This window comes from Mya arenaria, chromosome 13 (assembly GCF_026914265.1).
Source record: "Mya arenaria isolate MELC-2E11 chromosome 13, ASM2691426v1".
NCBI classification, from domain to species: domain Eukaryota; kingdom Metazoa; phylum Mollusca; class Bivalvia; order Myida; family Myidae; genus Mya; species Mya arenaria.
Window position 1 is genome coordinate 19,958,864 of NC_069134.1, and position 25,210 is coordinate 19,984,073.

Sequence of the window (25,210 nt, forward strand, 5' to 3'; positions counted from 1 at the left end):
TCGCAAGTTCATTGCTAGTGCAAAGTTACAGTAATAAAATGAAACTCGATACTGGCTGCGAACGTTTTGACTATTTGAAGTTGATAAAATAAGACAAAGTCTATAGTCAACACATTTCCATTTTCTGCGTAATTAACTTTAATAAACTATTCCCATAGGATCCTCACCACGAATTATTTCAGATTTTTCGCCTTGCTTTAAAATATGACATTTACGTTGCAATCTTGCGAACGTAATTAAATAAGGTGGCCATTTAAATCGCATAACACCAAACGTCCCATTTTGTAGCCCCGGGGCATTAATTATTTTAACATGTCAGGTCAAAAAGAATATTTGGCCAAACCTTATTTAGATTTGCGTTAATAAAGTATGTAGGCAACACACACACGCGCGCGCGCACACACAAGTCTTAGGAAAAGATGTTGTGGCTGATTGTTCGTGTTTTCGAGGGGGAAATGCGCATAGCTTGGCGAATTTGTGAAATAGTAATGCGGTGTTATGGCATACGAAATAGCAATAGTTAGCCAATATAGAAAAACGTTAATGTAGAATAGCATTGACTTTGCTGTAGTACGGGATGAATTTAATTGAATCTAGTTATTGTTTACTTTATATTTTTTAAAATGAAGAAAGCAATAATAAAATCTATCGAAAAGTTTGTGATGGGAGAGATCTCGAGTACTTTAAAGCGGAGATCATTGCGTAGGAGACTAAAAGGTAATTGATAGAATCTAACCGTAATCATGGCTGTTGATATCCGAATTTCTACCGCTAGAAATTATGCAAAACCAGACCATTCCGAAAGTATTGCTAATCTTGTTACGCCTGGTGATGTTATAACGTCAGATCAAGGGTTTATGAGGTAATTTAGTTGCTGTAGTAAAAACCGTTTTGGTTAATCTTACTTTGCAACATATTTTCGTGACAACAGTGACAGTTTTTTTTCGGATATGTTGTTTGTAGTCTATATTAACAGCCGCTTCAGAGTCAATAAAGATTTTTGTTTTGGCGACTCTACGCATACAGTAATTAAATGTTAAGTTCCCTTGTAACCTGGTCAAATAGCCCCCAAGTCAAATAGCCCTCAAGTTAAATAGCCCCCACACTTTTTTTTTTAATATTTTTAAGATATGTGTATATATATATCTACCTGGTCTCAGAACAACGCTTGCAGTGTAACCAGAAGGCAGCGTACAGGTCCATGCAGGGACGTGTGTTCGCTGCATGGGACATGTACAGATCTGGCGATCTGACCGACACCGGCCTGCTAAAAAGATTTCCTCTACATATGTGCACACCGTCCCCAAAAACAAATGAAACAGAAGAGTAGTGACAGCTGCATAAGGACCTTATTACTACGTATTAACATATGATATACATTCTCCATCTATATTAATGTGTATTGTACAATGAGAATGCATAATACATTTTACCATACATTGCGAATGTGCATTTAAAAGATGTGAATAATGTGAAAATTATTTCAAAATTTAAAAAAAAGTTTAATTATATATTCTTGTTGTTCCTTTTTGGAACGAGCCGATTTTTGCGAAAATGCATGGACACCAGTTATATAAGAATGCTGACCAAAAATAAATAGCAGATTTTTATATTCAAGTTGAAAAATTGATGTTTTAAGCATTTCGGTTTTAGCCATAAAATGTTAATTTTTGAACGGAAATATGAAAATCGGCAATCTGATCTTTTGTCAGCAATCTTTTAGCACTGGTTTGCAGATATTTTACGCAAAAATTTACTCTTTCCAAGACAAAAAATAAAAAAGTTTTCAAAACGGTAAATCTGTGAGATTGATGCAGTTTGAATCAATACACCAAAACACCATAAACCAAAAAACTTATGACTTAGAAAGTTTAACATTTAAAATGCAGATTTGATGTAATAATATATTATTTATAAGATATATTTTAAAACGGTTGTTATTCTTACTTGGTAAATTTTTCAGATTTATTAATATACAAATAATGTTAATTGCACTTCATTTTGTAAAAATAAAGGTTTAAAAGTGTTTTGGAATAACATAAGTATGCATACATACATAATTTTTTTTTTTTTAAAGTGGGGGCGTTTTTGGGGGGCTTTTTGACCAACTCTGAAATGTGAGTGGGGGCTATTTGACCAAAATGGGGGCGTTTTGACTTGGGGGGGCTATTTGACTAGGAAGCGTTCCCTTAACGCGCATTTTTGTGGCAAGGGTACTGGTTCAAAAGATATTGTTTGCTCACATAAAGCACAACTTAACATTGCCTTTTATCACGATTCCAAGTTTATTCAATTCTAAAGTTATGCTTCAGACAATCATTTGAATAAAATCGGAGGACCAAGAGAGATAACTTTACAATGATGCGCATACAAGTTATCAGTTGTAGGCTGTGCGCAGTTTCGCAATATTATCTATCAATGTCAAAGTTTTATAAAATGCCTTCACATATTTTGCAAGAAATGCATTGGAGAAACGTTGATTAACTACTAAGGTGGTGATTACTTTGCAACAATATGTCCAAGAGTTTAAGTTCTTGCACAGCTCATACCTTTACAGTGCCACAGGTCTATAAAAAATAGCCTAGTATATGTGCATGCCCTCATAGTAATACACGTGCAGGAATACACGTGCGGGGGAGCTTTTTGTTAGTCTTTTTTTCTGATTCTGCGCATCAACAATGACTCTACTTGTGAAAAAGGCAGTTTTTCCCCTGAAAAGCATTGCATTGGCACATTTGTTCATAGTGCACCTACATAAGCTTCTGATGTCATGCATATTAACATATGCCCTGTCATATCACAACACCTGCGTTGCTAATGCACCAGTCAATGGACCCCCCCCCCCCCCCCCCCCAAGGTCCGGGGAATAGCGACATATAAGATGCTTTGATCTTTGCCTTATGGAACCTAATTCTTGGCTGTATTATTGTTCAATCTGAGTAATGTCTGGGATGTAACAGTGATGGGATGTTTTCCTATTAATGATATTGTATGTTTATTAACATCTTATGTTATAGTTACCCCTCACTTTTGCATCTGATTTTATACAAATATTTTAGTGTTTACAGTCCATGTGAACACTTTTCAACGTACAGAGACATACAATAATATTTTTTTTAGAGGACATGGCACATTTATGGAGGAAGGCAAACACCATGCCTCGGTTGCTGGAATTGTGCAGCGAGTCAACAAACTCATCTGTGTCACCCCTATAAAGACCAGGTAGATATAATATTGCAATATGCACTTCATACAGTTAAAATTTGAAATTGCTTTATGTAATGCAAGTGAGTAAGCTTGATCATCACAGATTTAATTTGGTCATACATGCTTATATGCTTCAGAAAAAGATGTTGTAATTAAAAAGAAGAAAGCAAAAATCAGTGTGCATATTCTAGCTTACCGTAAGACTGTAATCTGTCAATGTGACTCTTTGATTTTCTACATGAAATTACAATAACCAATCAAAGTGTACATGTACTTGTCAAAGAAATAGTTCAGTATAAACTTGGTCACATGACTATTCTCCAGATACAATGGTGAGGTAGGTGACATCATTGTGGGCCGGATCCTGGAGGTCGGGATGAAGCGATGGAAGGTGGACACTCACTCAAAGCTAGACTCCCTCCTCATGCTGTCCTCTGTCAATCTGCCTGGCGGAGAACTGGTACAGATTTTTGTTGAAGTTTATTGTTCAAGAGCATTCTGAATAATTGTCTGCATTGATTTAAGATCAATGTTTTTAAATTGAGTGATAAATATTTATATAATTATATTTAAGATATTATAGTATCAGGGTAAAATACATATTTAGTGCAAGGTCAATAACTCTTGCTTCTGGCTCTTGGTTAAATGAGAAATATGAACATGCTGTTGCATCTGTCTGTGTCGATATTGTTTTGTATTACAATTTTTACAAAGGCTCAAGAGGGAGGTGTTTTATTTTGCCATTCTTGATGAGTTTACATTCAGAAATTTGAATGAAAAGGCGCTGTACTAAACGATCTGAAACAGTATAACTAAGTGACATACATACCGTAAGTAACACTTCTGTATGTTGCACTTTATAGGTTCCAGTACAGGTTTTAATTATCTGTTGATTCTTGGGTACATACTATCTATCTCTCTCAACAGCGGCGGAGATCTGAGGAGGACGAGAAACTCATGAGACATTACCTAAAGGAGGGTGACCTCATCAGTGTATCCTACTTGAATTGGCAACACTGAAATTTAGTCTATCAATTAATGTATTGATTAAGTCTAACATTACATTCATTACTTAAATAAAAATATTCTTTATAGTACAAATTTAAACTTATTTCATGATGTCACATAAGACATTATATATAATGTAAGATGCAGTTTTAGATGTTCATATTGACCTTGACTGGTGTTAAGGCTGAGGTACAGTCTGTGTTCTCCGATGGCTCCTTGTCCCTCCACACGCGATCTCTCAAGTATGGAAAGGTAAATGTGACAGTGTTATGTTATGTTGAATCATTATTATCATTTTAGTCTTTAGGACTTTGTTTTTTTTTGCCATGACAATTCTAGTGGCAACATTTTATTTTTACGTAAAGAAGTGTTTTGAGCTCTCATGAATGATCATTTATATTGTAATCTTAATCTCAATGTCTTTACAATTTTGCCCATCATTTATATTATATCTCCCTCTACTCACAGCTGGGCCAGGGATGCCTGTACCAGGTGTCGCCATCTCTGATCAAGCGACGTAAGACCCATTTCCACAACCTGCCATGTGGGGCCACAGTAATCCTGGGTAACAACGGATATGTTTGGCTCTCCCCTACAGAGGGCGAGGTCAGCGAACAGACCGGTGGATATGAACAACATATGGAGGTTGGTGGGCGTCATTATGCTGCATTGAATACTTATGAACTTGCATGTAACATTTGCCTTTCTTTTAACAAGAAAATAATCGTGTTCTCAAGTCGAAGAACAACTATATCAGAGCACTGAGTATTTGAAAATACATCAAAACTCGTTTATGAAATTGTCTATAAATTAATTTCATTGTTTCGTTGTTCTTTCATGTCATTTTCAATCTAAGAAATAGCAAAAGACACAGGCTGAGGTTAATTGGAAATTTTGGATAGTTATATTTGTAGGAAACTAACTCATACAATGTCATTTAGGAACCATTAAAAAAATCAACAGAATCTCACATGTATCACAATCATATGATTAGATTCTCCTCTCTCATGCTTTTGCATTACAGCCTGTTTCCCGTGCGGACCGTGAAGTAATAGCTCGGCTCGGAAACTGTGTGCTAGCTCTTGCTGAACACAAGATGATGTTGTTTGACACAAGCATTCTCTACACTTACGAGGCTTCACTCAAGTATCCAGTATGTTCACCATGGATAAATAATGAACTATGTTGTTTTTGTTTTTATGCCCCCCGAAGGTGGGCATATTAAAATCGCACCGTCTGTCCGTGTGTTCGGCTCAATAACTCGTGTCCGGGCTGTAACTTTCCCTTGTATGGACAGATTTTAAAATAACTTGCCACATGTGTTCCAAATACCAAGACGACGTGTCGTGTGCAAGACCCGTGTCCCTACCTCTAAGGTCAAGGTCACACTTAGTGTTTATTCACAATGGTGTGCTGCATATAGGACATAGAGTATAGGTTGTCGTGTCCGGGCTGTAACTTTCCCTTGTATGAACAGATTTTAAAATAACTTGCCACATGTGTTCCACATACCAAGACGACGTGTCGCGTGCAAGACCCATGTCCCTACCTCTAAGGTCAAGGTCACACTTAGTGTTTATTCACAATGGAGTGCTGCATATGAGGACATAGAGTATAGGTTGTCGTGTCCGGGCTGTAACTTTCCCTTGTATGGACAGATTTTAAAATAACTTGCCACATGCATTCCACATACCAAGACGACGTGTCGTGTGCAAGACCCGTGTCCCTACCTCTAAGGTCAAGGTCACACTTAGTGTTTATTCACAATGAAGTGCTGCATATAAGGACATAGAGTATAGGTTGTCGTGTCCGGACTGTAACTTTCCCTTGTATGGACAGATTTTAAAATAACTTGCCACATGCATTCCACATACCAAGACGACGTGTCGTGTGCAAGACCCGTGTCCCTACCTCTAAGGTCAAGGTCACACTTAGTGTTTATTCACAATGGTGTGCTGCATATAGGACATAGAGTATAGGTTGTCGGGTCTGGGCTGTAACTTTCCCTTGTATGGACAGATTTTAAAATAACTTGCCACATGCATTCCACATACCAAGACGACGTGCCGTGTGCAAGACCCGTGTCCCTACCTCTAAGGTCAAGGTCACACTTAGTGTTTATTCACAATGGAATGCTGCTTATAAGGACATAACTGTGTAACAAGTATGGGTGGTATTTTTTATGTTAAGAGGCAATTTAAAAAACTTTTTATGTATTTGACACGTAAAGGCAAGATCAACTTTTCATGTACTGACCTTGTTCATAGGTCAATGTCACATTCGGAGGCAATCGTCACATACTGTGACAGCTCTTGTTTAGTGCTAACTTCATTACTCAGTATCACAGGTGACAGAAGCAAACTGTTTTCTATGTTTTCCTAGCCTATAAATACTATATACAAGACAGGAATCTTTTTTGAAAATTAAATGTGCTGTAGATAGCTGATGTTTCCCTTATACCAGATATGAGTTTCTTGCATACCGGACGTGTGTTTCCGGTCATGTGACCGGTGCTGGAAAAACCCGTCTTACATACCCCATGTAAGATGAGTCACGCGCAACAACGCGCCACTTCTTATTTAATATATTGTATGATTTAGTATAGGAAAACATAAGAAATAGTTTGTTTTGTCCCATGTGCTCACAATAAATGGTACATGTGCATTGTTGGGTGACTTAAGATGACAGCATATTTCTATGATATATCCAGACAAATGGCAGTAATTACTGTGATAAGTTAGTGTTGGTCATACTTTCTGAAGCCTCATTTTGTAATGTATTCCTGTTTGTTATTTGCCTGTAATTCATGCAGTCTGATGGTTCCTTGTCTGATCTTGACCTTGTGTTTTCAAGGTGAAGGACATCATGAAGCCAGAGCTGATGACAGACATCATAGATCTGGCTCGACAGAGGCTTGAGAGGGAGGGAGCTACCTGAGAACGTCTACATGCTGGTTCACTGGTCCTGTGTACATTTCGAGGCTATGAGAGAAACATTTGGCAATAATGACCATATGGTCTTTAGCAAGGGCCTCAGCCATAGATGGACTCGTTGTGTGCTCTGAAATCAAGTGTATGCTTGATATTATACAAAATAATTATAAACATGCTATCAGCTGCAGAATCATAGTTATTTCAGCTGTTTATTGCGTATTTGAAATATGAAATGCATTTGACATGTGCTTAAAAGTAAAATCGGTTGAATTCTTATGAACAAGATTGGTTCTTATACATGTATAATCAGGTTTAAATTTTTACCTAGATATAAATTTTATGTTACAAAAGGTGGGCCTGTATTCATCGCACTGTTCCTTTTGTTCTGTTACAACCTTGTCTAAGCAATAACTTGATTATTCATGGGATAACATGGGCAGGTGTGTTGCACATAAATTTTGTGCTGTTATCTCAAAGGCCAAGGTCAGACTTGGAGGTTAAGGTCTCGGTCCCATAATATTTTAACTAATTACACGTATCAAAATTCAATTTCCTCACAGTAAAAGAGCACCATGGGAAGATGTGTCTCGCATGATACTTATGCTCTTATCTCCTAGGCCTACGTCACACCTGGAAGATAATGTTATACAATATTTCATACTACCGGTAATTATTTGTGTCTCAGCTGTAACCATCTATTCAATTTCTTTCATATTGTTCAAATGGCTATCACTCTAACCTGACCAAATCTAGGGCGTTGTCTTGTATCTGTGACAGCTCTTGTTATAATAAGTTTTATTTCTTCTTTTAAGGTTACAGGTAGTTTTGCTTTCCATACACGTTTGTATTATTTCATGGTAAATACTGTATGTGTAAAAAGGATGTCAAATTTGCAATATACATGTATCAAGATGCATCATGATAAATCTACTAAGTAAACATATTTCTTTGTTATTGCTCTGCTTTGAATTTTTTTCTCCCCATATTGTTTTGCCCTTTTCATCAGTCAGTCAGTCCATCATATCAGTCTGTATGTCACACTTCGTTTCTGCTCAATAACTTGAGACCGCTAAGACCAAGGAACTTCCTTTGGGTCCAGGAATTTCATACTTGATATGCAAGTTTGTCATGACCAGTACATGACCCCTTTTGATTTTAAGATCAGTAGGTCAATGGTCAAGTTCGAGGTGACCTTAAGGTGAAAAAAAATACGCTGGCGATGACTAAAAGCTGAAAAAATTATTTCCACCCAATTAAAGAATGGTTTCACCCTGGAATTTCATACCTCTGTACTTGGTGTGCCAGTTGGTCATGACTAATAGATGATCCCTATTGATTTTGAGAGCAGTAGGTCAAAGGTCAAGGTCGTCATGGCCTTGAGATGAAAAACACTTTCCCTGCAATCACTTTTAAACACTTGCACCCAAAATGTTTATACTTGGTAGGCCAGTTAGTTATGATTAGCTGATGACCCGTATTGATTTTTGGGTTAGTAGGTCAAAAGGTCAAGGTGACCTTGATGTGAGAAAATGGTTTCCTGTTGAATAATATAAAAGCCTAGTTTAAAGAATGTTTTGCATGATAATCCCCTGCTGTGTATCTACTGCTGATTGCACTGGTGTCACAAGTAGGGGCCAATTTCCTGTATATTGGTTTATTGGCTTAGGACCATTAAGGGTCCAATATTATCATAAAACCTACAAAACTGCACAGCAGGATACTCAGATTGGAGATCTGAGACTTGGAAAAACCAGTTCCGCTGAATAACTAAATAATAAAGAATAAATCTACGTATAAACTTTCATCCATAGTTCGTGCACTGCTTTGTATTTATTTCTCCCAATATTTTTTGCCGTCCATCAAAAAGTAGGTCCGTCAGTCCGTACGTCACACTTCTTTTCTGCTCAATTACTTGAGAAGGCCCTGGAACTATATATTTGGAACGCAGGTTGACCATGACAAGTATTTGGCCCCTATTAAATTTCGAGATCAGAAGGTTAAAGGTCAAGGTCTCGGTAATATTGAGGTGAAAAAACGGTTTCCACTCAATACCTGAAGATCCTTTGGGTCCAGAAATTTCATACTTGGTATGCAAACTGGTCGTGACCAGTACAAGACCACTATTGTTTTTGAGATCAGTAGGTTAAAGGTCAAGGTCACTGTGACTTTAAGGTGAAAAAAATAATATGTTGGCGGTGACCTCAAGCTGAAAAATGGTTTCTGTCAAATTTCTAAAAAACGCTAGCACCCTGGAACTTCATACTTTGTATGCCAGTTGGTCATGACTAGTAGATGACCCCTGTTGATTGTGAATACAGTAGATCAAAGGTCAAGGTCGCCATGACCTTGAGGAGAAAAACGCTTTCCGCTCAAATAACTTCAGAACACTTGCACTCAGGATCTTTATACTTGGTGTGCCAGTTGGTCATGACTAGTTGATGACCCCTTTGATATTGGGACCAGTAGATCAAAAGGTGAGGTGAAAAATGGGTTTCCTGTTAAATAACTAAAGAATGCTTGCAACAAGGGACTTTATCCTAGGGAACCCAGTTGGTCATGAAACCCTAATGATTTTTGGATTAGAAGGCCAAAGGTCAAGGTGGCAGTGACCTTGAGGTAAAAAAACGGTTTCCACTCACTTACTCAGGAGCACTTGCATCAAGGAACTTCATACTTGATATGCAAATTGATCATGACTAGCAGATGACACCTTTTGATTTGTGGATTGGTAGGTCAAAGTCGCAGTGACCTTGAGGGGAAACACATTTTCTAATAATAACTTATGAAAACTTGCACCCAGGAACTTCATATTGGTATGCCAGTTGTTCATGACTAGCAGATTACTCCTATTGATTTTGGGATCAGAAGGTCAAAGGTCAAGGTCGCGGTGCCCTTGACGTGAAACCCCATTTCCGCTGCATAACTAAATAATGCTTGCTTCAAGGAGCTTCCTACTGAATATATGTCGATTGTCAATGAACCTTATTGACTCTGGGCTCAGTATGCCAAAGGTTAAGGTCGCGGTATAGTTTGCATTGACCGTGATGTAAAAAAAAGGTTTGTGCTCAATAATTAAAGAACACTTGCACACAGAAACTTCATACTTAGTATTCAAGTTGGTCATGACTACTTGGTCACTTGGTATTCATTAGTAGATGTTCCCTATTGATTTTGAGGTCAGTAGGTCAAGTTCTCAGGGGCCTTCAGGTGAATGACAATTTGTTGGTCACCTGTCCGTCTGTCACAATTCTTTCCTCTCAATAACTAAAGAACGCTTGGACCCGGGAACTTCATACTTGGATCCAGGAACTTCATTTAAGGAATGAATTGCGAGGTTGATGTTATTATCGGGGTATGAACGCAATTGGGCTGGTCAAAGTGTGTGGAATCCGAAGGCGTTCATATCCCCGATAATGACATCAATCCCTCGATTCATTACTTATATTTACACCAATAGTGCATTATTTCATTTAGAAATTGTTAAAAATACTTCATTTCATTTAAGAAAACCTTTCAGTAATCCTTTCTTACATGTAAATGGAACGGAAACATTTTATCAAATGACGTCACAATAACGCGGGAAAAGATCAACCACTTTAAATCACTTTTAAACGTCAAATTTAAACTTTTTATAAATAATAAATAAATAAAATATCATAAATTAACACTTTCTAAAATGTTGATATATATTTTACGGGACTTGCTGAGACTACAAAAGATAACAAGATGAACAATTTACATGTATATTGTTATGCGATAAATTGCGATCCGAATGATATCCGAAAATGTTGCTTTCATTGGATCATAACCGCAATTGCCGAAAAGCAGTTCATTTAAGGAATGGGAGTTGAGGTGTAAATATACTTAGTATACAGGCTGGTTATGACCAGTATATTATCCCTATGTTTGTTCGGCTCCCGTCCACAAGTACAAATTCCATGTCCATCATTGATCATTTCTCATATACGACCACAAAATGGGGGAGACAAGTACTTTTAAAAAAATATATATTTCTAGTTGTGTTAAAGATGACAATATGTATATTTTGACGTTTAAATAACATATTATAATATCTTTATATGTCTCATAAAATAAAGTGATTTTGTTAGACATTTCCAAGACACCTTGCATGTAAGCACAATTAAGTCAATATCTTGGCAAACACTTAATGTATTGCATTGGAACTTAATACAAATGTTCCCAATCATCAAACCTACTTAATTAATTAAGTGGCAAAACCCTTTATTTACCTTTATCATTGAACTTAGATTTTGCATGTAAGCACACATAAGTTTATATTTCAGCAACTGGTATATAGTATATCCTAGATGTAAATGCATTGAGGCTTTTAACAACGATACTCAACCTTCCAACATTCTCGATGTATCACTTTCTGGTTTTGCATGTAACCTCATTTAAGCCAAACCCTCAGAAAAAAACACATCATGTATTGCATTGAAACTTTAGGCACGTGTTCCCAATTAACCGTATCCAACAGTTCCAACCTGCGTAATTAATGCAGCTGGATAACTCTAATTCATAATTCAAATAATGGACCTTTATCATTTGACTTGAAATTCTGGTCAATAAATATAAAAATAATACTTTTAACAATACCACTATATTAATCCGGGTCAATTGTTATAGGCACAGTTACCAAAGGACTGCTTTGGGTCCTATAACTGAAGGGCCATACTTCAGTGACAAAGCTACGTGAGGAACACCTATGATTCCTTGCCACACTACATTAATGCGCGTTAAAGGCCTAGTTTAAGGAAAGTTTTGCATGACAATCCCCTGCTGTGCATCCCCTGCTAATTGCACTGATGTCACAGTAGGGACCAATTTCTTATTTATTTGTTTATTGGCTGGGGGCCATTTAGACTCCATTTCTATAATAAAACCTCCAAAACTGCACAGCAAGATATTCAGATCAAAAATCTGATAAGACAATTATGCACAAATAGATTAAGATCAATACACAGAGGTTGTGTACAATACACGTTGTTGTTTTTTGTTTTTGTTTTTTTGTTGTTGTTGTTGTTGTTGTTGTTGTTGTTGTTGTTTTAAACTAGGCCTTACAGTGAACTTTTAAACGTTTGGACATTCATTATGTTCCCCTTAATGTAGAGTCGCCAAAACAAAAAAAGTTTAAAAAAGACTCTAAAGCGGCGGTGTATATTGACTACTTAATATGTAATATGTGATCACAGAGGCTGAGCAGTACTGATTGTCTTACTTACTTACTTACTTACTTGGTCTGTAAGGGCAATTTTATAGCCCCGAAGGCTAAATAGATACCCTTGCATCTTCTTCAGTAAACTGATATTTGTCACATTGTGAAGTACTATTGTATCAAAAACAACAGGACAGTGTGGCAGTGATTAAAATCCAAGTTCATAACTGGTAACATTCAAATACAAACATAGCTATTTTAAAAAGTGAGTGATCACAAACGTATCTGCATAACACGTCCTGCACTTTTTCACATAATAATCGATTCACGGATCGTGTGTCAAACCGGTTTTCCGTGATGGTTCGAGTTAATCAATCAAATCAAGATCTCCCGCCAGACCTACATCAACAAAACATTTTACTTTTCCTGCTCAATTAAACGTAATTAATAAAGGAAAACAATGTGGAACAATCAAGAGGGTATTTTGTTTTACTGTTATGACTTTATATTTTGTTAACCGAACATGGCAAACACTATTTAATAGCCAAAAAAAACCAAGAGTTTCTCAAACGTAGTTAAAACGTAGCTCAACAGTTTGTGAATCTTGTGAGATTATATGTTTTTTCTATAAGTAAATTTCACCGAAAAAAAACCTTATTTTATTAAATTATATTGACTTGTTCATATAAGCAGATGTCCATGAATCTTTTTATGGGTTTTGCTATTTGCATACCTCTGTCTCTGTCTGTATCTGTATGGGTACGTCAAAGCTACCAATACTGGCTTTCACTTGACGGGGGTGTGCGCATAAAATTAGTTTTTATTTGTCTGTAAGTAGAGCTGATTTGAAGCAATCTATGATTGATGAATCTACCACACTGTCACTTAATTGATTCCACTCTGGAACAGTTCTCACGAAGAATGAGTTCTTGAAATTGGCTGATCTACTATCTATATTTGAAAAGCACTGTTTGTTATTATTCACTGAGTTTTCCACAATGTTTTTGGTGATAAAGTTTTCAAAACGTTTAGCCCTAATTGTTCGTTTCGGTCTCAAAGGTGTGAGATAGTGTTCAATATTGATGGCCGGTACGTGCCCTTTCACCATCTTGTACAGAAAGGTCAACCGCTGGTGGCGACGTCTCTCTTGAAGTGGGAGGAGGTCTAGTTGGGACAGCATCTCTGTGACCGCACCATCATGTCGAGAGCGGTAATCCCTAGTGATGAAGCGTGCTGCCGATCGCTGGATTTTCTCTAGTCGGTTGATGTCACTGGTTGAGTAGGGGTCCCAAATGACGCAGCCATACTCGAGCTTGGACCGAACTAGAGCCAGGTATGCGTTCCTCCTGCATTCTTTTGGACAGTACCGGAGGTTGCGACGTAGAAATCCAAGGGTTGAATTGGCCTTCTTTGCTATGTTGGTTATGTGGTTATTCCACTTCATATCTTCGGAGAATGTTATGCCGAGGTAGGGGTTGGTTTCTACACGTTGTAGTATGGAGTTGTTGATCTGGTAGAAGAAGCTGGATTTGTGCTTTGAGCTCAGAAGGTAGCACTTCTTCGCGTTAAACTTCATCCCCCAGTCATTGGCCCATTGTTGTAGAGCGTCTAGGTCTTGTTGCAGCTGTTTGTGGTCTCGGAACGAGTTAATCGCCCGGTATAGCAGGCAGTCGTCAGCAAAAAGTCGGATGGTGGACTTCACTCTCTCGGGCAAGTCGTTGATATGGCAGAGGAACAGCAAGGGTCCGAGCACAGTGCCTTGGGGGACGCCGGATCCAACGGGGACTTGCCGGGACTTCTCACCTTCAACGACGACACACATTTCTCGCAGAGTCAGGAAGTGGGAGATCCATTTCAGTAGTGGTCCTCGAATTCCATAATTCTCTAGCTTGAGGAGCAGTCGTTGATGAGGCACTGTGTCGAACGCCTTGCTGAAGTCCAGTATGATGGTGTCCACCTGCTTGTTGCGATCGAAATGCCCAAGGAGATCATGTGCAGTGACGACGAGCTGGGATTCGCACGAGTAACCCGACCTGAAACCGTGGTTCAGAGATGTAAGAACGTTGTTGTTGTCTAGGTGGTTGAGGATGTGGTGGCAAATGATGTGTTCCAGTAGTTTGGAGACAACGCAGGTGAGAGACACAGGACGGTAGTTCTCAGCAGTGTGACGATCCCCCTTTTTGTAGACAGGCGCTACGTTGGCATTCCTCCAGTCATATGGCAGCTCACCGGTGTCAACTGAGCGCTGGAATATGGCAGTGATGGCAGGTGTGGCTTCCGCAGCACAAGACTGGAGAACGCGGTTTGGTAGCTCATCTGGTCCTGCCGCCTTGTTGACCTTGATGTTTCTTAGGAGTTTTAGTACTCCTTCAGCCCCAATTGTGAGTGGTGGAGTTTCGCTGTCAACTCGTTTTGGCAAGGGTGGAGTCTTCTGGTTTGCGTCATCCTTGGTGAAGACGGATTGGAATTGTTCGACGAGGATCTCGGCCCTACCTTTTGGGTCAGTGACAAGATGACCTTGACTGCGTAGAGGTGCGATGCCTATGTTGTCTTCATTCTTGGATTTGACGTACTGCCAAAAGGGTTTGGTGTTGTTTTCTTTCAGGCCTTCATCAATAGCTTTGTTGATGTGGGTCCATTCGGCTTGCCGTAGGTGGCGCTTGCAGTCCTTTTGGCACTGTCTATATTTGGTCCAGTTGTTGGTTTTCTTGGCCTTCTTGTAAAGTTTGGCTTTGCGTCGTAGATGGCGTTTGACGGATCTGGTTATCCAGGGTGTTGAGTTCTTTCGTGTTTTCATCTTTGACGGGATATGTTTGGAAATTGCTGATGGGAGGTCTTCTTTAAATGTGTTCCATAGTTGATGAACTGATGTTTCGTCTTTATAAAGTTGTACAACTTTACTTGAGATGGCGGCAACGTTCGTCTTCAGGTCATCCCAGTTAGCTTTAGAGAAGATAAAGCATCGCCTTGGCTTCTGTTTGCTGTAGTAGGGTCTTGTATTGGAATCCACGACGACAATATCATGGTCGCTTATCCCTGGAGCAGTGGTACTTGATTTTATCAGAGACGGGTTGTTAGTAAAGGTCAGGTCCAACATTCTGTTTTCTCGGGTGGGCTCATCATGGGTCTGAGTGAGGTTGAAGTCGACGGAGAGGTCTAGTACCGCCTGTTGAACTGCCTTGTCGGAGGCACCGTCCTCCACTGTGAGGTTCTGCCAGTTGATGTCAGGGCAGTTGAAGTCTCCGGCCAGGAAGGTAACTTTATCCTTCTGTTTGTCTAGCAGCTCAAGCGACTTCCTCAGTTCATTCACATCCTCCATTCTCCTGTGTGGCATGTAGAATGAGGCTACGAGAAGGTCCTTCCGACCTTTAAGTTTCACTTTGACCCATTCAAGCTCGCATTCAGTCACTAGCTCTGGTTTCTCCTCAGCTACAAGGTCTTCGTGTATCAATACAAACACGCCTCCGCCAAGGGAACCTCTGTCATTACGGTAAGCACGGTAGTGGGTTGGAAAAACTTCGCTGGATTTGGTTGCGTCAGGGGAAGGAGGTTTACCTGGTTTGACTCCCTTGAGCCATGACTCTGTTCCGCATACTATATCAGGTTTGATGTAGTTCAGGGCGGCTTCGAGATGTGCATGCCTTCCACCACCTACCACCACCTACCACATACCAATGTCATAGTCCACCTTAGTTCTGGCTTCCATAACTTTAATGTTGATATTTATTTTTTTGATGTTTACAACACATTAAAGTTATGGCGTAACCCCCATAGTAAAGTCAACCAGAATCAACTGAGTGTGATGATGCAATGCAATCACATGACCATGATGACGTCGATGGATTCTATTTATAGCATCGGATTCTCACTGTTCATTTAGTTGAATCCAATTGCAGTAAGGCTGTAAATACCTTTTGATAAGTAAAAACTATTTATTTATTCCAAATTTGTTATTAGTTATTTATTAATTATTCGAAATAGAAAAAAATAACAGCAAAATAAACACTAGGTCACATGGGTATTTTCTGAAAATCTTGGTGTCACGTGATTAAATTTGAACACAACTATGACCTAGATAAGAAATGCTTGTAATAGGATTTATTAAAATGCTAAATCAACTATCTTTAAAGCGTTTTTTGGTTTTGAAAATAAGTTTGTGAACTACATTTTACTTCATTTACCTAAGGATACAGCTATTTTGTCTGTACAATGCATACAAGTGAAATAACAGCGTGACATAAAAATGTCACGAATTCTGGTAGGGTTTGGATACGGCGTTCTCTTCAGCGAACACGTCCAAAAAGGTAATATATAACGTGTTCGTTGAAGTTCTTTAGCTAAGTCCACCTAAATGGCCGTCGAGTCTTTTGACGTTTATTTTTAATATGGCAGACTCGTGACGTCCACCATCCCAGCAAAAAGTAGCAAGCGGTCCTTGCGCAGAGAATCCTCGCGGCCACAATTTTGAAATTATCTCCGTTATAAATTCAAATTTCTACGAAAATATTATTGCCTACTATTAAACACATATTAAGTTATGTCGATATGCCCAACGAACATTTTAAGTTATCATAAAACACAAGTGTCGATTATTTATCAAGTATCCCGATATCGGTAAATCTGGGACAAATATGACTGGTTGTGTACATGTATAACAGTATTTATGACCCATAATATATTAATGTGAAAATAACAACTCTAATGACAAATTAAATCCAGTTCAAATCACTGTCGGATAAAAATTGAACAACTTTGTCATTATTATTCAACATCAATGCATATTATTACAGTATATCATTTCGCCCGTTGTTAAATGGTAGAGAGTTGTAGCGTTACAGGGATACATAAAAAATGTCAAAATAATAAAAAAAATATCCCTGATCGCACATTATTGTAGCTAACCAATGTCCTAGGACACATTAAAATGTCGCGAAATAATTCCTTGAATGCCCAAAATTGTGGCAAGGACTCAAGTGTTCACTCAGAACAGTTGTTTATTGATAAGCTGGTGAAAATCTTTACATAAGTTGGGTTAATGCTCGTTTATTATAACGTTTCACAGGGCTGCCTTTCAAAGATTTTTTGGGCAGATATTGCGCCACATTTCCCAAGCTGAGGAATATACTTTTCATCCCATTAATTTATTTTATTCTGTTGAAATATGTATTCATGTCTCCTTGATTGATCTTCCCTTCAAACTTTTTCTGCTTGGTAAATTAGACACCAGGTGCCATGTTTTACACTAAAGGAAGAAAATTAAGAGTGTCCTAAACTTAGTCGGTCAATAGCTAGTCATAGCTAATGGTTTTTTTCTCTGTTTTGTCATACCGACTGAATTTTTTTTTTTTAAACTGAGATTTGAATCCATGATCATTGAAGAAATCATGCAATGATTGCAATTATTTAAAAGAAATGCAAGCATTAGTTCAAATTGCAGAGAATAGATATTCTTTTTAGTTAATTGTTTACAGTTGAGGACCAGGAATATCTGCCATATTCATCTGTCAAAAATCCGAGGCTGTTGTTGCTACGTAATCTGTAGATTTAGATTCAGTCATAGATTTAGAAATAAATTAATTTGACAAAACTACTTATTGTCAAAATTCATTTATTAACTTATCTATTCAATGATGTATTACATAGTCCAGTGTTAATGGCATGATGTATGCAATTTTAAAAGTAAGTAAAATTTCAACAGGTATCAAATTTTTTATTTGAACCTGAAAAAAAAACAATTGAAAGTCTAATTAAAAATAAAGAAGGGGTGTCAGTACCAGTAAATATCTAAAGACTATGAAAATAAACTATTCAACACTTCAAAGACAAAAGAATTAGAGTGGTCTTGATTTAAGATTAATTCAGTACATTATGAAATGTATTTTGATATATTACTTAAATATGCATTAAAATGTGTTTTTGTTTTGATTTTGTCAACTTGCAAAATCCCTGTTTTTAGCAAAAATGTCACAAAATTCCCCCTTCCTAGGCCCAGCCCCATTCCCCAATTGTAGAAAGACATTCATTTATTCATTCAGATTTATCATATTCTAGGTTTCCAGGCACAGGGTGGATTTTCCTCGCCAGGCGGATTTGGAACACCACAGGCAGATGAAAAACGAGTAAGTTCTCTCTTCAATAGGACAGAGATTCATTTTCATATCTTCTTCAGTGCATTCCTTGGGTCCTGAGCAAAACTCTGAGAGTCAAAAGCATTAAATTGTGCATTTATTTTTTGTTTAAAAACTGCATCCCCAGAATATGCATATGTCAAAGAATAATGGGTCCTTAGAAAAAACAAAGGGTATGGTATTTGGGTTGCACATGCAAATGAATAACTTTTGAGGTTTTGTTTAGTTTAATATGTTACAAAAACTTTGTAACTTGTTCATAATAAAGTAATATTTAAATTGTCTTTTAGTCTCGTCAAAGAGCACAGACTATAGTTCCAGTCACAGCAGCAGAGATCATAAACTCCACACAGCAGGATGACAAGTTCTACTCAGGAGAAATAGAAATTTATCAAGTAAGTTCTTGACAATAAAATGTGGCAAAAGATCTTGACTTGAAATTCATTTACTTTGGTACTTTATTCATTAATATATAAATTGCTGAAAGTCACTGCATGAAGTTTGCTCATGACATAATGATCTGTAGAACTAGTTTTAAACAAGAGGGCCCTGAAGGCCCTGAATCGCTCACCTGATCCAATAAAGATCATCAACAATAACATTCTGATCAAGTTCCATGAACATATGGTCATAAATGTGGCCTCTAGAGTGTTAAAAGACTTCCTATTATTTGACCTGGTGACCTAGTTTTTGACCGCTCATGACCCAGATTCAAACTTTGCCTAGAGCTAATCAATATAAACATTCTGACTAAGTTTCATAGACATACAGTCATCAATGTGACCTCTAGAGTGCTCACAAGCTTTTCCTATGATTTGACCTAATGACCTAGATTTTGACCACAATTGACCTAGATTTAAACTTGACTTAGAGATTATCAATATAAACACTCTGACCAACTGTCGTTAAGATACAGTTATAAATGTGACCTCTAGAGTGTTAACAAGCTTTTTCTTAAATTTGACCTGGTGACCTAGTTTTTGACCGCACATGACCCAGATTTTAACTTGACTTAAAGATTATTAATATAAACATTCTGACCAACTTTCATGAAGATAGTCATAAATGATACCTCTAGAGTGTTAACACGATTTGCCTTCAATTTGACCTGGTGACCTAGTTTTTGACCGGACATGACCCAGAATTGAACTTGACCTAGAGAGTATTAATATTAACATTCTGACCAAGTTTCCTGAAGATACAGTCATAAATGTGACCTCTATAGTGTTAACAAGCTTTTTCTTTAATTTGACCTGGTGACCTAGTTTTTAACCCCAGATGACCCAATATCGAAATCATCCAATATTTTATTGAGAGTAACATTCTGACCAAGTTTCATAAAGATAGTGCCCAAATTGTGACCTCTCGAGTGTTAACAGTCAAATTGTTGACGACGGACACAGGGCGATCACAATAGCTCATCTTGAGCACTTTGTGCTCAGGTGAGCTAAAAACAATGCCAGACATATAAAATGTGATACATATTCAGGTAAAGTTTAGACCCTCATTTGGTGTGCGTTCTTTATATGCCTTGATATTAATTTAATCACATTTACTGTGATTTAAATTGTTAATTACCAAAATACGCCTTTTCCTGCTGATAAAATATCGAACTGAAGATGCCATCTTGAAATGTTTCTTTATGTTGTGTCAAGTTAACACAATTGATAATTTGAGACATTTATGATCAGCAGGTCCAATAATTCATAAATTTTCAGGTATCTATGATTGGGTTGGTGCGGGCAGTGAAGGAGTCAGCAACTAGAATTGACTATGAGATAGACGACCTGACCGGACCACCCCTAGAAGTCAAACAGTTTGTTGATAATGATGTTAGTATCCATATCGCTTTACTTTAGATATCATATACATGTATACGACTGGTAATTAAACTGGGACAAATTATTTAGTAACATACATTTTGGAATGGATTGAAAATTATTTTAACATCTTAAACATTTTTTTCTTCTTTATATATATATATTGTACTTGCCATGAAATTCAAGGTTGTCACTTGAATCTATAACTAAACCATGAAGTGGATGGAATCTTTTTTATACTTTGACTCTGGCAAGGACCATTCGGCATGTGCTCTTAGAAGATTTTAGTCATTTAAAGTTTTAAGAGCATAGTGCACAGACAGAATATAACGCTAGTTTGAGCTACCTTGGTTCTTTAATGTGCACCATTGTATAGCACTGTCACACGGGACCCCCATTTAACCTCCCTCTAAGAGGCCGATAAGTGGTGCGGCGCAGAATCGAACCAGTAACGCCTGGATTGACAGTCAAGTGTGTTACCACTAGACCACAGATCTGCCACCTTGGAAAGTCCTGGATTTCTTTAAATATGGTGTTAGATACCCATTACCCAGAGTTCATTTTAAAATTCAGAACAATATGTACATTTGAATGACGTTGCACATACATGTAAGTATACAAAATAAATACCATCATTTTTAGCTCGACTATTCGAAGAATAGGTGGGCTATACTACTCGCCTAGGCGTCAGCGTCTGGTTAAAGTTTTAGGGCAAGTTGGGATTTTCACTTATAAGTCCAATACCCTACATTCAATTGACTTAATACTTCACCCAGTTGTTCAGGGCCATCACATTATGAGGTTAGATAACTCCATATTATTCTTTACACAGATTATGGCCCCTGATTGACTATGGAACTTAGGTTAAAGTTTTAGTGCAAGTTGGAATATTGTTTAATAACTTCTATATCCTTTCTTCAATTGACTAAATACTTCACACAGTTGTTCAGGACCATCACACAATGAGGTTACATAACTCCATATTATCCTAAATACAAGTTATGGCCCCTGATTGACTTAGGTTAAAGTTTTAGGGCAGGTTAAAGTTTTAGGGCAAGTTGGGATTTTCACTTAAAACTCCAATACCATTCATTCAATTGACTTAATACTTCACACAGATGTTCAGAGCCATCACATAATGAGGTTAGATAACTCCATATTATTTTTTTTACAAATTATGGCCCCTGATTGACTATGGAACTTAGGTTTAAGTTTTAGGGCAGGTTGGGATATTGTTTAATAACTTCTATACCCTTCATTCTATTGACTTAATACTTCACACAATTGTTCAGGACCATCACCCAATGAGGTTACATAACTCCATATCCTTAATACAAGTTATGGCCCCTGATTGACTTAGGTAAAAGGTTTAGGCAAGTAAAAGTTAAGAGCAAGTTGGGATTTTAATAAAAAAAAACTTTTATACCTTTCATTAAATGCACTTAATAAAATTCAAAATTATTTACAACCATCTTACAACAAGAAACATAAATCCGTTTTAAGCCTAAATACAAATTATGGCCCTTGAATTTTTTTTATTTTTTATTTTTTTTTATTTCCTTTGAATGGCATATTTGTATATTCTTAACCACATTTCATAATGGGAAATCAAGTTATTTGAATGACTTGCGTCATTGTTTGGGCGGGCTGGTGGGAGGGCAGCATCAACGTCACCTTATGTATCGAATAATTTTAGTTGGGTTTGACATAAAGAGACCAAACTTGGTATTATTACAATGTTATTGTATATTAAGTTAAAGCGGCATAGTCGAGCGCGCTGTCTTACGACGGCTCTTGTTATTCTTACAGGAGTCAGTGCCTGATGAGGAGAGGATTCAATCCATGCGCGAGAATACTTACGTACGTGTGCGAGGTACTGTCAGGTCATTCGGGGGTAAAAAGAGCATAACAGCATCCAAAATCACCCCTGTCACGGACATGAACGAACTCACATACCACATTCTGGAGGTCGTACACAGTCATATCACAGCAAATGCTGGACAAACTGGGGTAACATAGATTTTAGATTTCTGTTCTAACTCACTTCTTAGCCATAATTGATAAGAATCCTATTCATTAATTGTGCAATCAATTTGCCAAGAATGTTTTGTAAAAAAAAAAAGGGTTCTTTTACCCTATGGAATGACAAAGAAAACTAATTCCATGCATTTACCTCTATTAACAGACTCTTGGTTTGTTTATTAAGGTGAAAAGAAAATGTGTTATTTTAATTGTTCACCCCCTATTTAATTGACTAACGCATATGTTTGTTATGCTGTGTATACAGGGAGGAGACATGGGTGGGGCTGTTCAAGGGATGACCTCTATGGACCAAGGTGGTGCCGGTTTCAGTGATGATATGGTTAGTGGGCTCACGTCCATTCAAAACCAGGTAAGTGATCCAGCATCACTCCAGTTTTCAATCATAATTATATACTACATTGCCATATCAGGACTCTCTGACACTTGAAACATGGAGCCGTGATTACAAACAGTCACAAGTTTGAGTTTAGACTCAAAATTCAAAATTGATATCTTAATTTTTGTATAAAAAATATTTTTTTAGAGTAGTGATGGTGAAAGTTTTAACACTAGGGTGTTTCAAAATGCAAGTGGTTTGCAAGAAAAAAGATTTATACGTTTTAATTTATTTATTTGAAGCCTTTTGTTTTTCTGAATCTGGACTCAGACTGGAGATAGTTCATAAACATGGGTCTTTATTGTCAAATACTTGTGAATGGTAATTAATCAAATCTATACATAATGAAAGACTTTCAACCTTTATTATACGTTAAACTGATAGTCCATAATTGTAATTCATTGTTTATAGTCAATTTGGCATATTGTTAACCAGACCCGCTCAAAGGTTGCAGGCTTGACAGGTGAAAATCCAGGTCTCCAAAATGTAAACAAATGTAAATGGTCCTTTTTGGAACTTACTACTCTCTCCTATCAAGTGTCAAAATGCAAGCTCATGGGTCGGTATTGCTTACATTGACAGTTACCATTAAGCTTAATACACTTTTTAATGTAACTTTTCAAGGTAACTGTATTTTTGTACAATGGGCATGCATACATGTCAAGGATGTGTAACTTGGTCAGGTTCGATAAGGTATGTTGTTGTTTTTTGTCAGGTTCGAATGGCCATCAAGAGTGATGGGTCAGCAGAGGGTGCTAGTGTGGATATGGTTTCTAGACAGATGAAAGGGTTGCCTGAGAAAGCCATTAGGTAATTTCCCTAGTTGAGGGTTAACCAGGTTTAGAATTTGTGATTTTCAGCTTGTTTGTTGTTTTGGTGGTGGGAAATTGAAGCGTAAAGTCGAAGTACTGTTTATAGCCTTTGTGTCATTGTTGTGCAATTGTTTTTTACTTGGTCATAACTAAAAAAAATAAATCCTTTTTACATAAAACTTGTACGCATGTTACCAGTGACAATATGTACAGATGTATCAAGGCCCATAATCCTGACGATAGTACAGTAAATTACTGTAATATTATAATCCTTAATCAACATTAAAGAGAACACAGTGCTCTCGTTCCCCATGATTGGTTTATAAGAAAATAATTCAGTTACTTACTTTAGCTGATGAATTAGATCAGAGGTTTTAGATGTAGCAGTTTGTAAACTTTGCGTTGTGTCCCTTAATTTCTTTCAAAATGTTGGTATGTACATGACAGAATACATTATTTTTTTTTTGGAATAAGTAGAACATACATATGTACAAGTTCATTTGTAAAAAAACCAAACAATTCATGGCGAAAGTAGTAAATGGGGCAGTGCATTGCATATATTAAAAGTATCAAATTAAATGAAATGAATGTAAGCAATAAATTTGATAGAAGTATATTTCTAATACCACGCTTTGATACTTAAATCTGACATTTAACTTTGGAATAAAATATCAATGATAATTACCAGTCATAATAAATTCCAATTCCTCTACAGGGATGCCATCGAGTTCTTGAGCAGTGAAGGTCACATCTACTCCACTATAGATGACGATCACTACAAGGCTACAGACAGTTGAAAAACATGGCCACCTCATTCCATAGTTGCTCCAACACTTAGAATCCTATTGTTAAGGTTTAATATGGATGCCTGAATTGTGCATCAGTAGGACATGGTGAAATACATACATTGTAGTATAGTCTCGCACTCACATGTACAGTTTGCCTTTGTGCCAGTACATGTATTTTAATTGACAGGGCTTAATTGGATAACAAAATAATGTCTTTATCGATGAGTGACTTAATGCAAACATTGTATCATTGTTTTTTACATTCATGTCATTTGGTCCAATACTTTGCTTCATAAATTATTATGATATAGCATTTGTTCAAGAATACATTTAAAGTGCTTTCATAAGAATTCTTTGTAAATATGTGATGAATAAATTTGAGAGATATCGGTTTTGCAAGACTCATTTCTTTGTTTAAAAAAGGCAGGAAAAAATACTTGTGTTCAGATTTTTTCATGTGAAATTAAATGCAACAACCGTAACACTTTGATGTCTGAATTTAAACATTTTAATTATCCCCCGCCGAATCGAAGATATCAGGAAGGTGATATTGTTTTGGCATCCGTCCGTCTGTCCGGTACCATATCTTGGTAGGCATTGATCAGAAAATGTTCAAACTTGGTCAGAATGTTCCCCTTGATCATATCTCCACCACTTTTAGAAGTGGGTCACATGGGGTCAAAAACTAGGTCACTAGGTCAAATCTTAGACAAATCTTTGGAACATACTAGAGGCATTATACATGGTTAAATATTCATAAAAACTTTATCAGAATGTTTTCCTTGATAAACTCTTGGTCGTAAATAAAACTGGGTCACATATGATCGAAAATTAGGTCACTAGGTCAAATCTTGTCCAGAACCATATCATGGTAATGATTGGTCAAGTTATGTTCAAAATTAGTCATGATGTACCCTTA

The 25,210-nt window shown here is 37.2% G+C and overlaps 2 protein-coding genes across 2 annotated transcripts; both read left to right on the plus strand.

Annotated features, from left to right (window-relative positions):
• The first annotated feature begins 737 nt into the window (after positions 1-737).
• On the plus strand, positions 738-8,081 carry LOC128214236 (exosome complex component RRP4-like). The gene is made up of 8 exons (XM_052920598.1): positions 738-862; positions 3,121-3,222; positions 3,532-3,667; positions 4,135-4,200; positions 4,399-4,467; positions 4,684-4,860; positions 5,240-5,368; positions 7,069-8,081. The coding sequence occupies exons 1-8, from the start codon at positions 744-746 to the stop codon at positions 7,150-7,152; spliced, it is 882 nt and encodes a 293-aa protein (XP_052776558.1). The 5' UTR covers positions 738-743; the 3' UTR covers positions 7,153-8,081.
• Positions 8,082-12,680: 4,599 nt separating this feature from the next.
• Positions 12,681-24,683, plus strand: LOC128212790 (replication protein A 32 kDa subunit-B-like). The gene is made up of 8 exons (XM_052918099.1): positions 12,681-12,803; positions 18,376-18,443; positions 18,743-18,847; positions 20,171-20,284; positions 22,082-22,282; positions 22,560-22,664; positions 23,407-23,501; positions 24,219-24,683. The coding sequence occupies exons 1-8, from the start codon at positions 12,785-12,787 to the stop codon at positions 24,298-24,300; spliced, it is 789 nt and encodes a 262-aa protein (XP_052774059.1). The 5' UTR covers positions 12,681-12,784; the 3' UTR covers positions 24,301-24,683.
• The last annotated feature ends 527 nt before the right edge of the window (positions 24,684-25,210 follow it).

What these genes read in the sequence shown, in the direction of transcription:
- LOC128214236 (XM_052920598.1), top strand. Translation starts at nt 744, where the DNA reads ATGGCTGTTGATATCCGAATTTCTACCGCTAGAAATTATGCAAAACCA. An exon ending in ATCTGCCTGGCGGAGAACTG is followed by an intron (nt 3,668 to 4,134) that starts GTACAGATTTTT and finishes CTCTCTCAACAG; the next exon opens with CGGCGGAGATCTGAGGAGGA. An exon ending in AGGCTTCACTCAAGTATCCA is followed by an intron (nt 5,369 to 7,068) that starts GTATGTTCACCA and finishes TGTGTTTTCAAG; the next exon opens with GTGAAGGACATCATGAAGCC.
- LOC128212790 (XM_052918099.1), top strand. An exon ending in AACAGTTTGTTGATAATGAT is followed by an intron (nt 20,285 to 22,081) that starts GTTAGTATCCAT and finishes TTATTCTTACAG; the next exon opens with GAGTCAGTGCCTGATGAGGA. An exon ending in CAAATGCTGGACAAACTGGG is followed by an intron (nt 22,283 to 22,559) that starts GTAACATAGATT and finishes CTGTGTATACAG; the next exon opens with GGAGGAGACATGGGTGGGGC.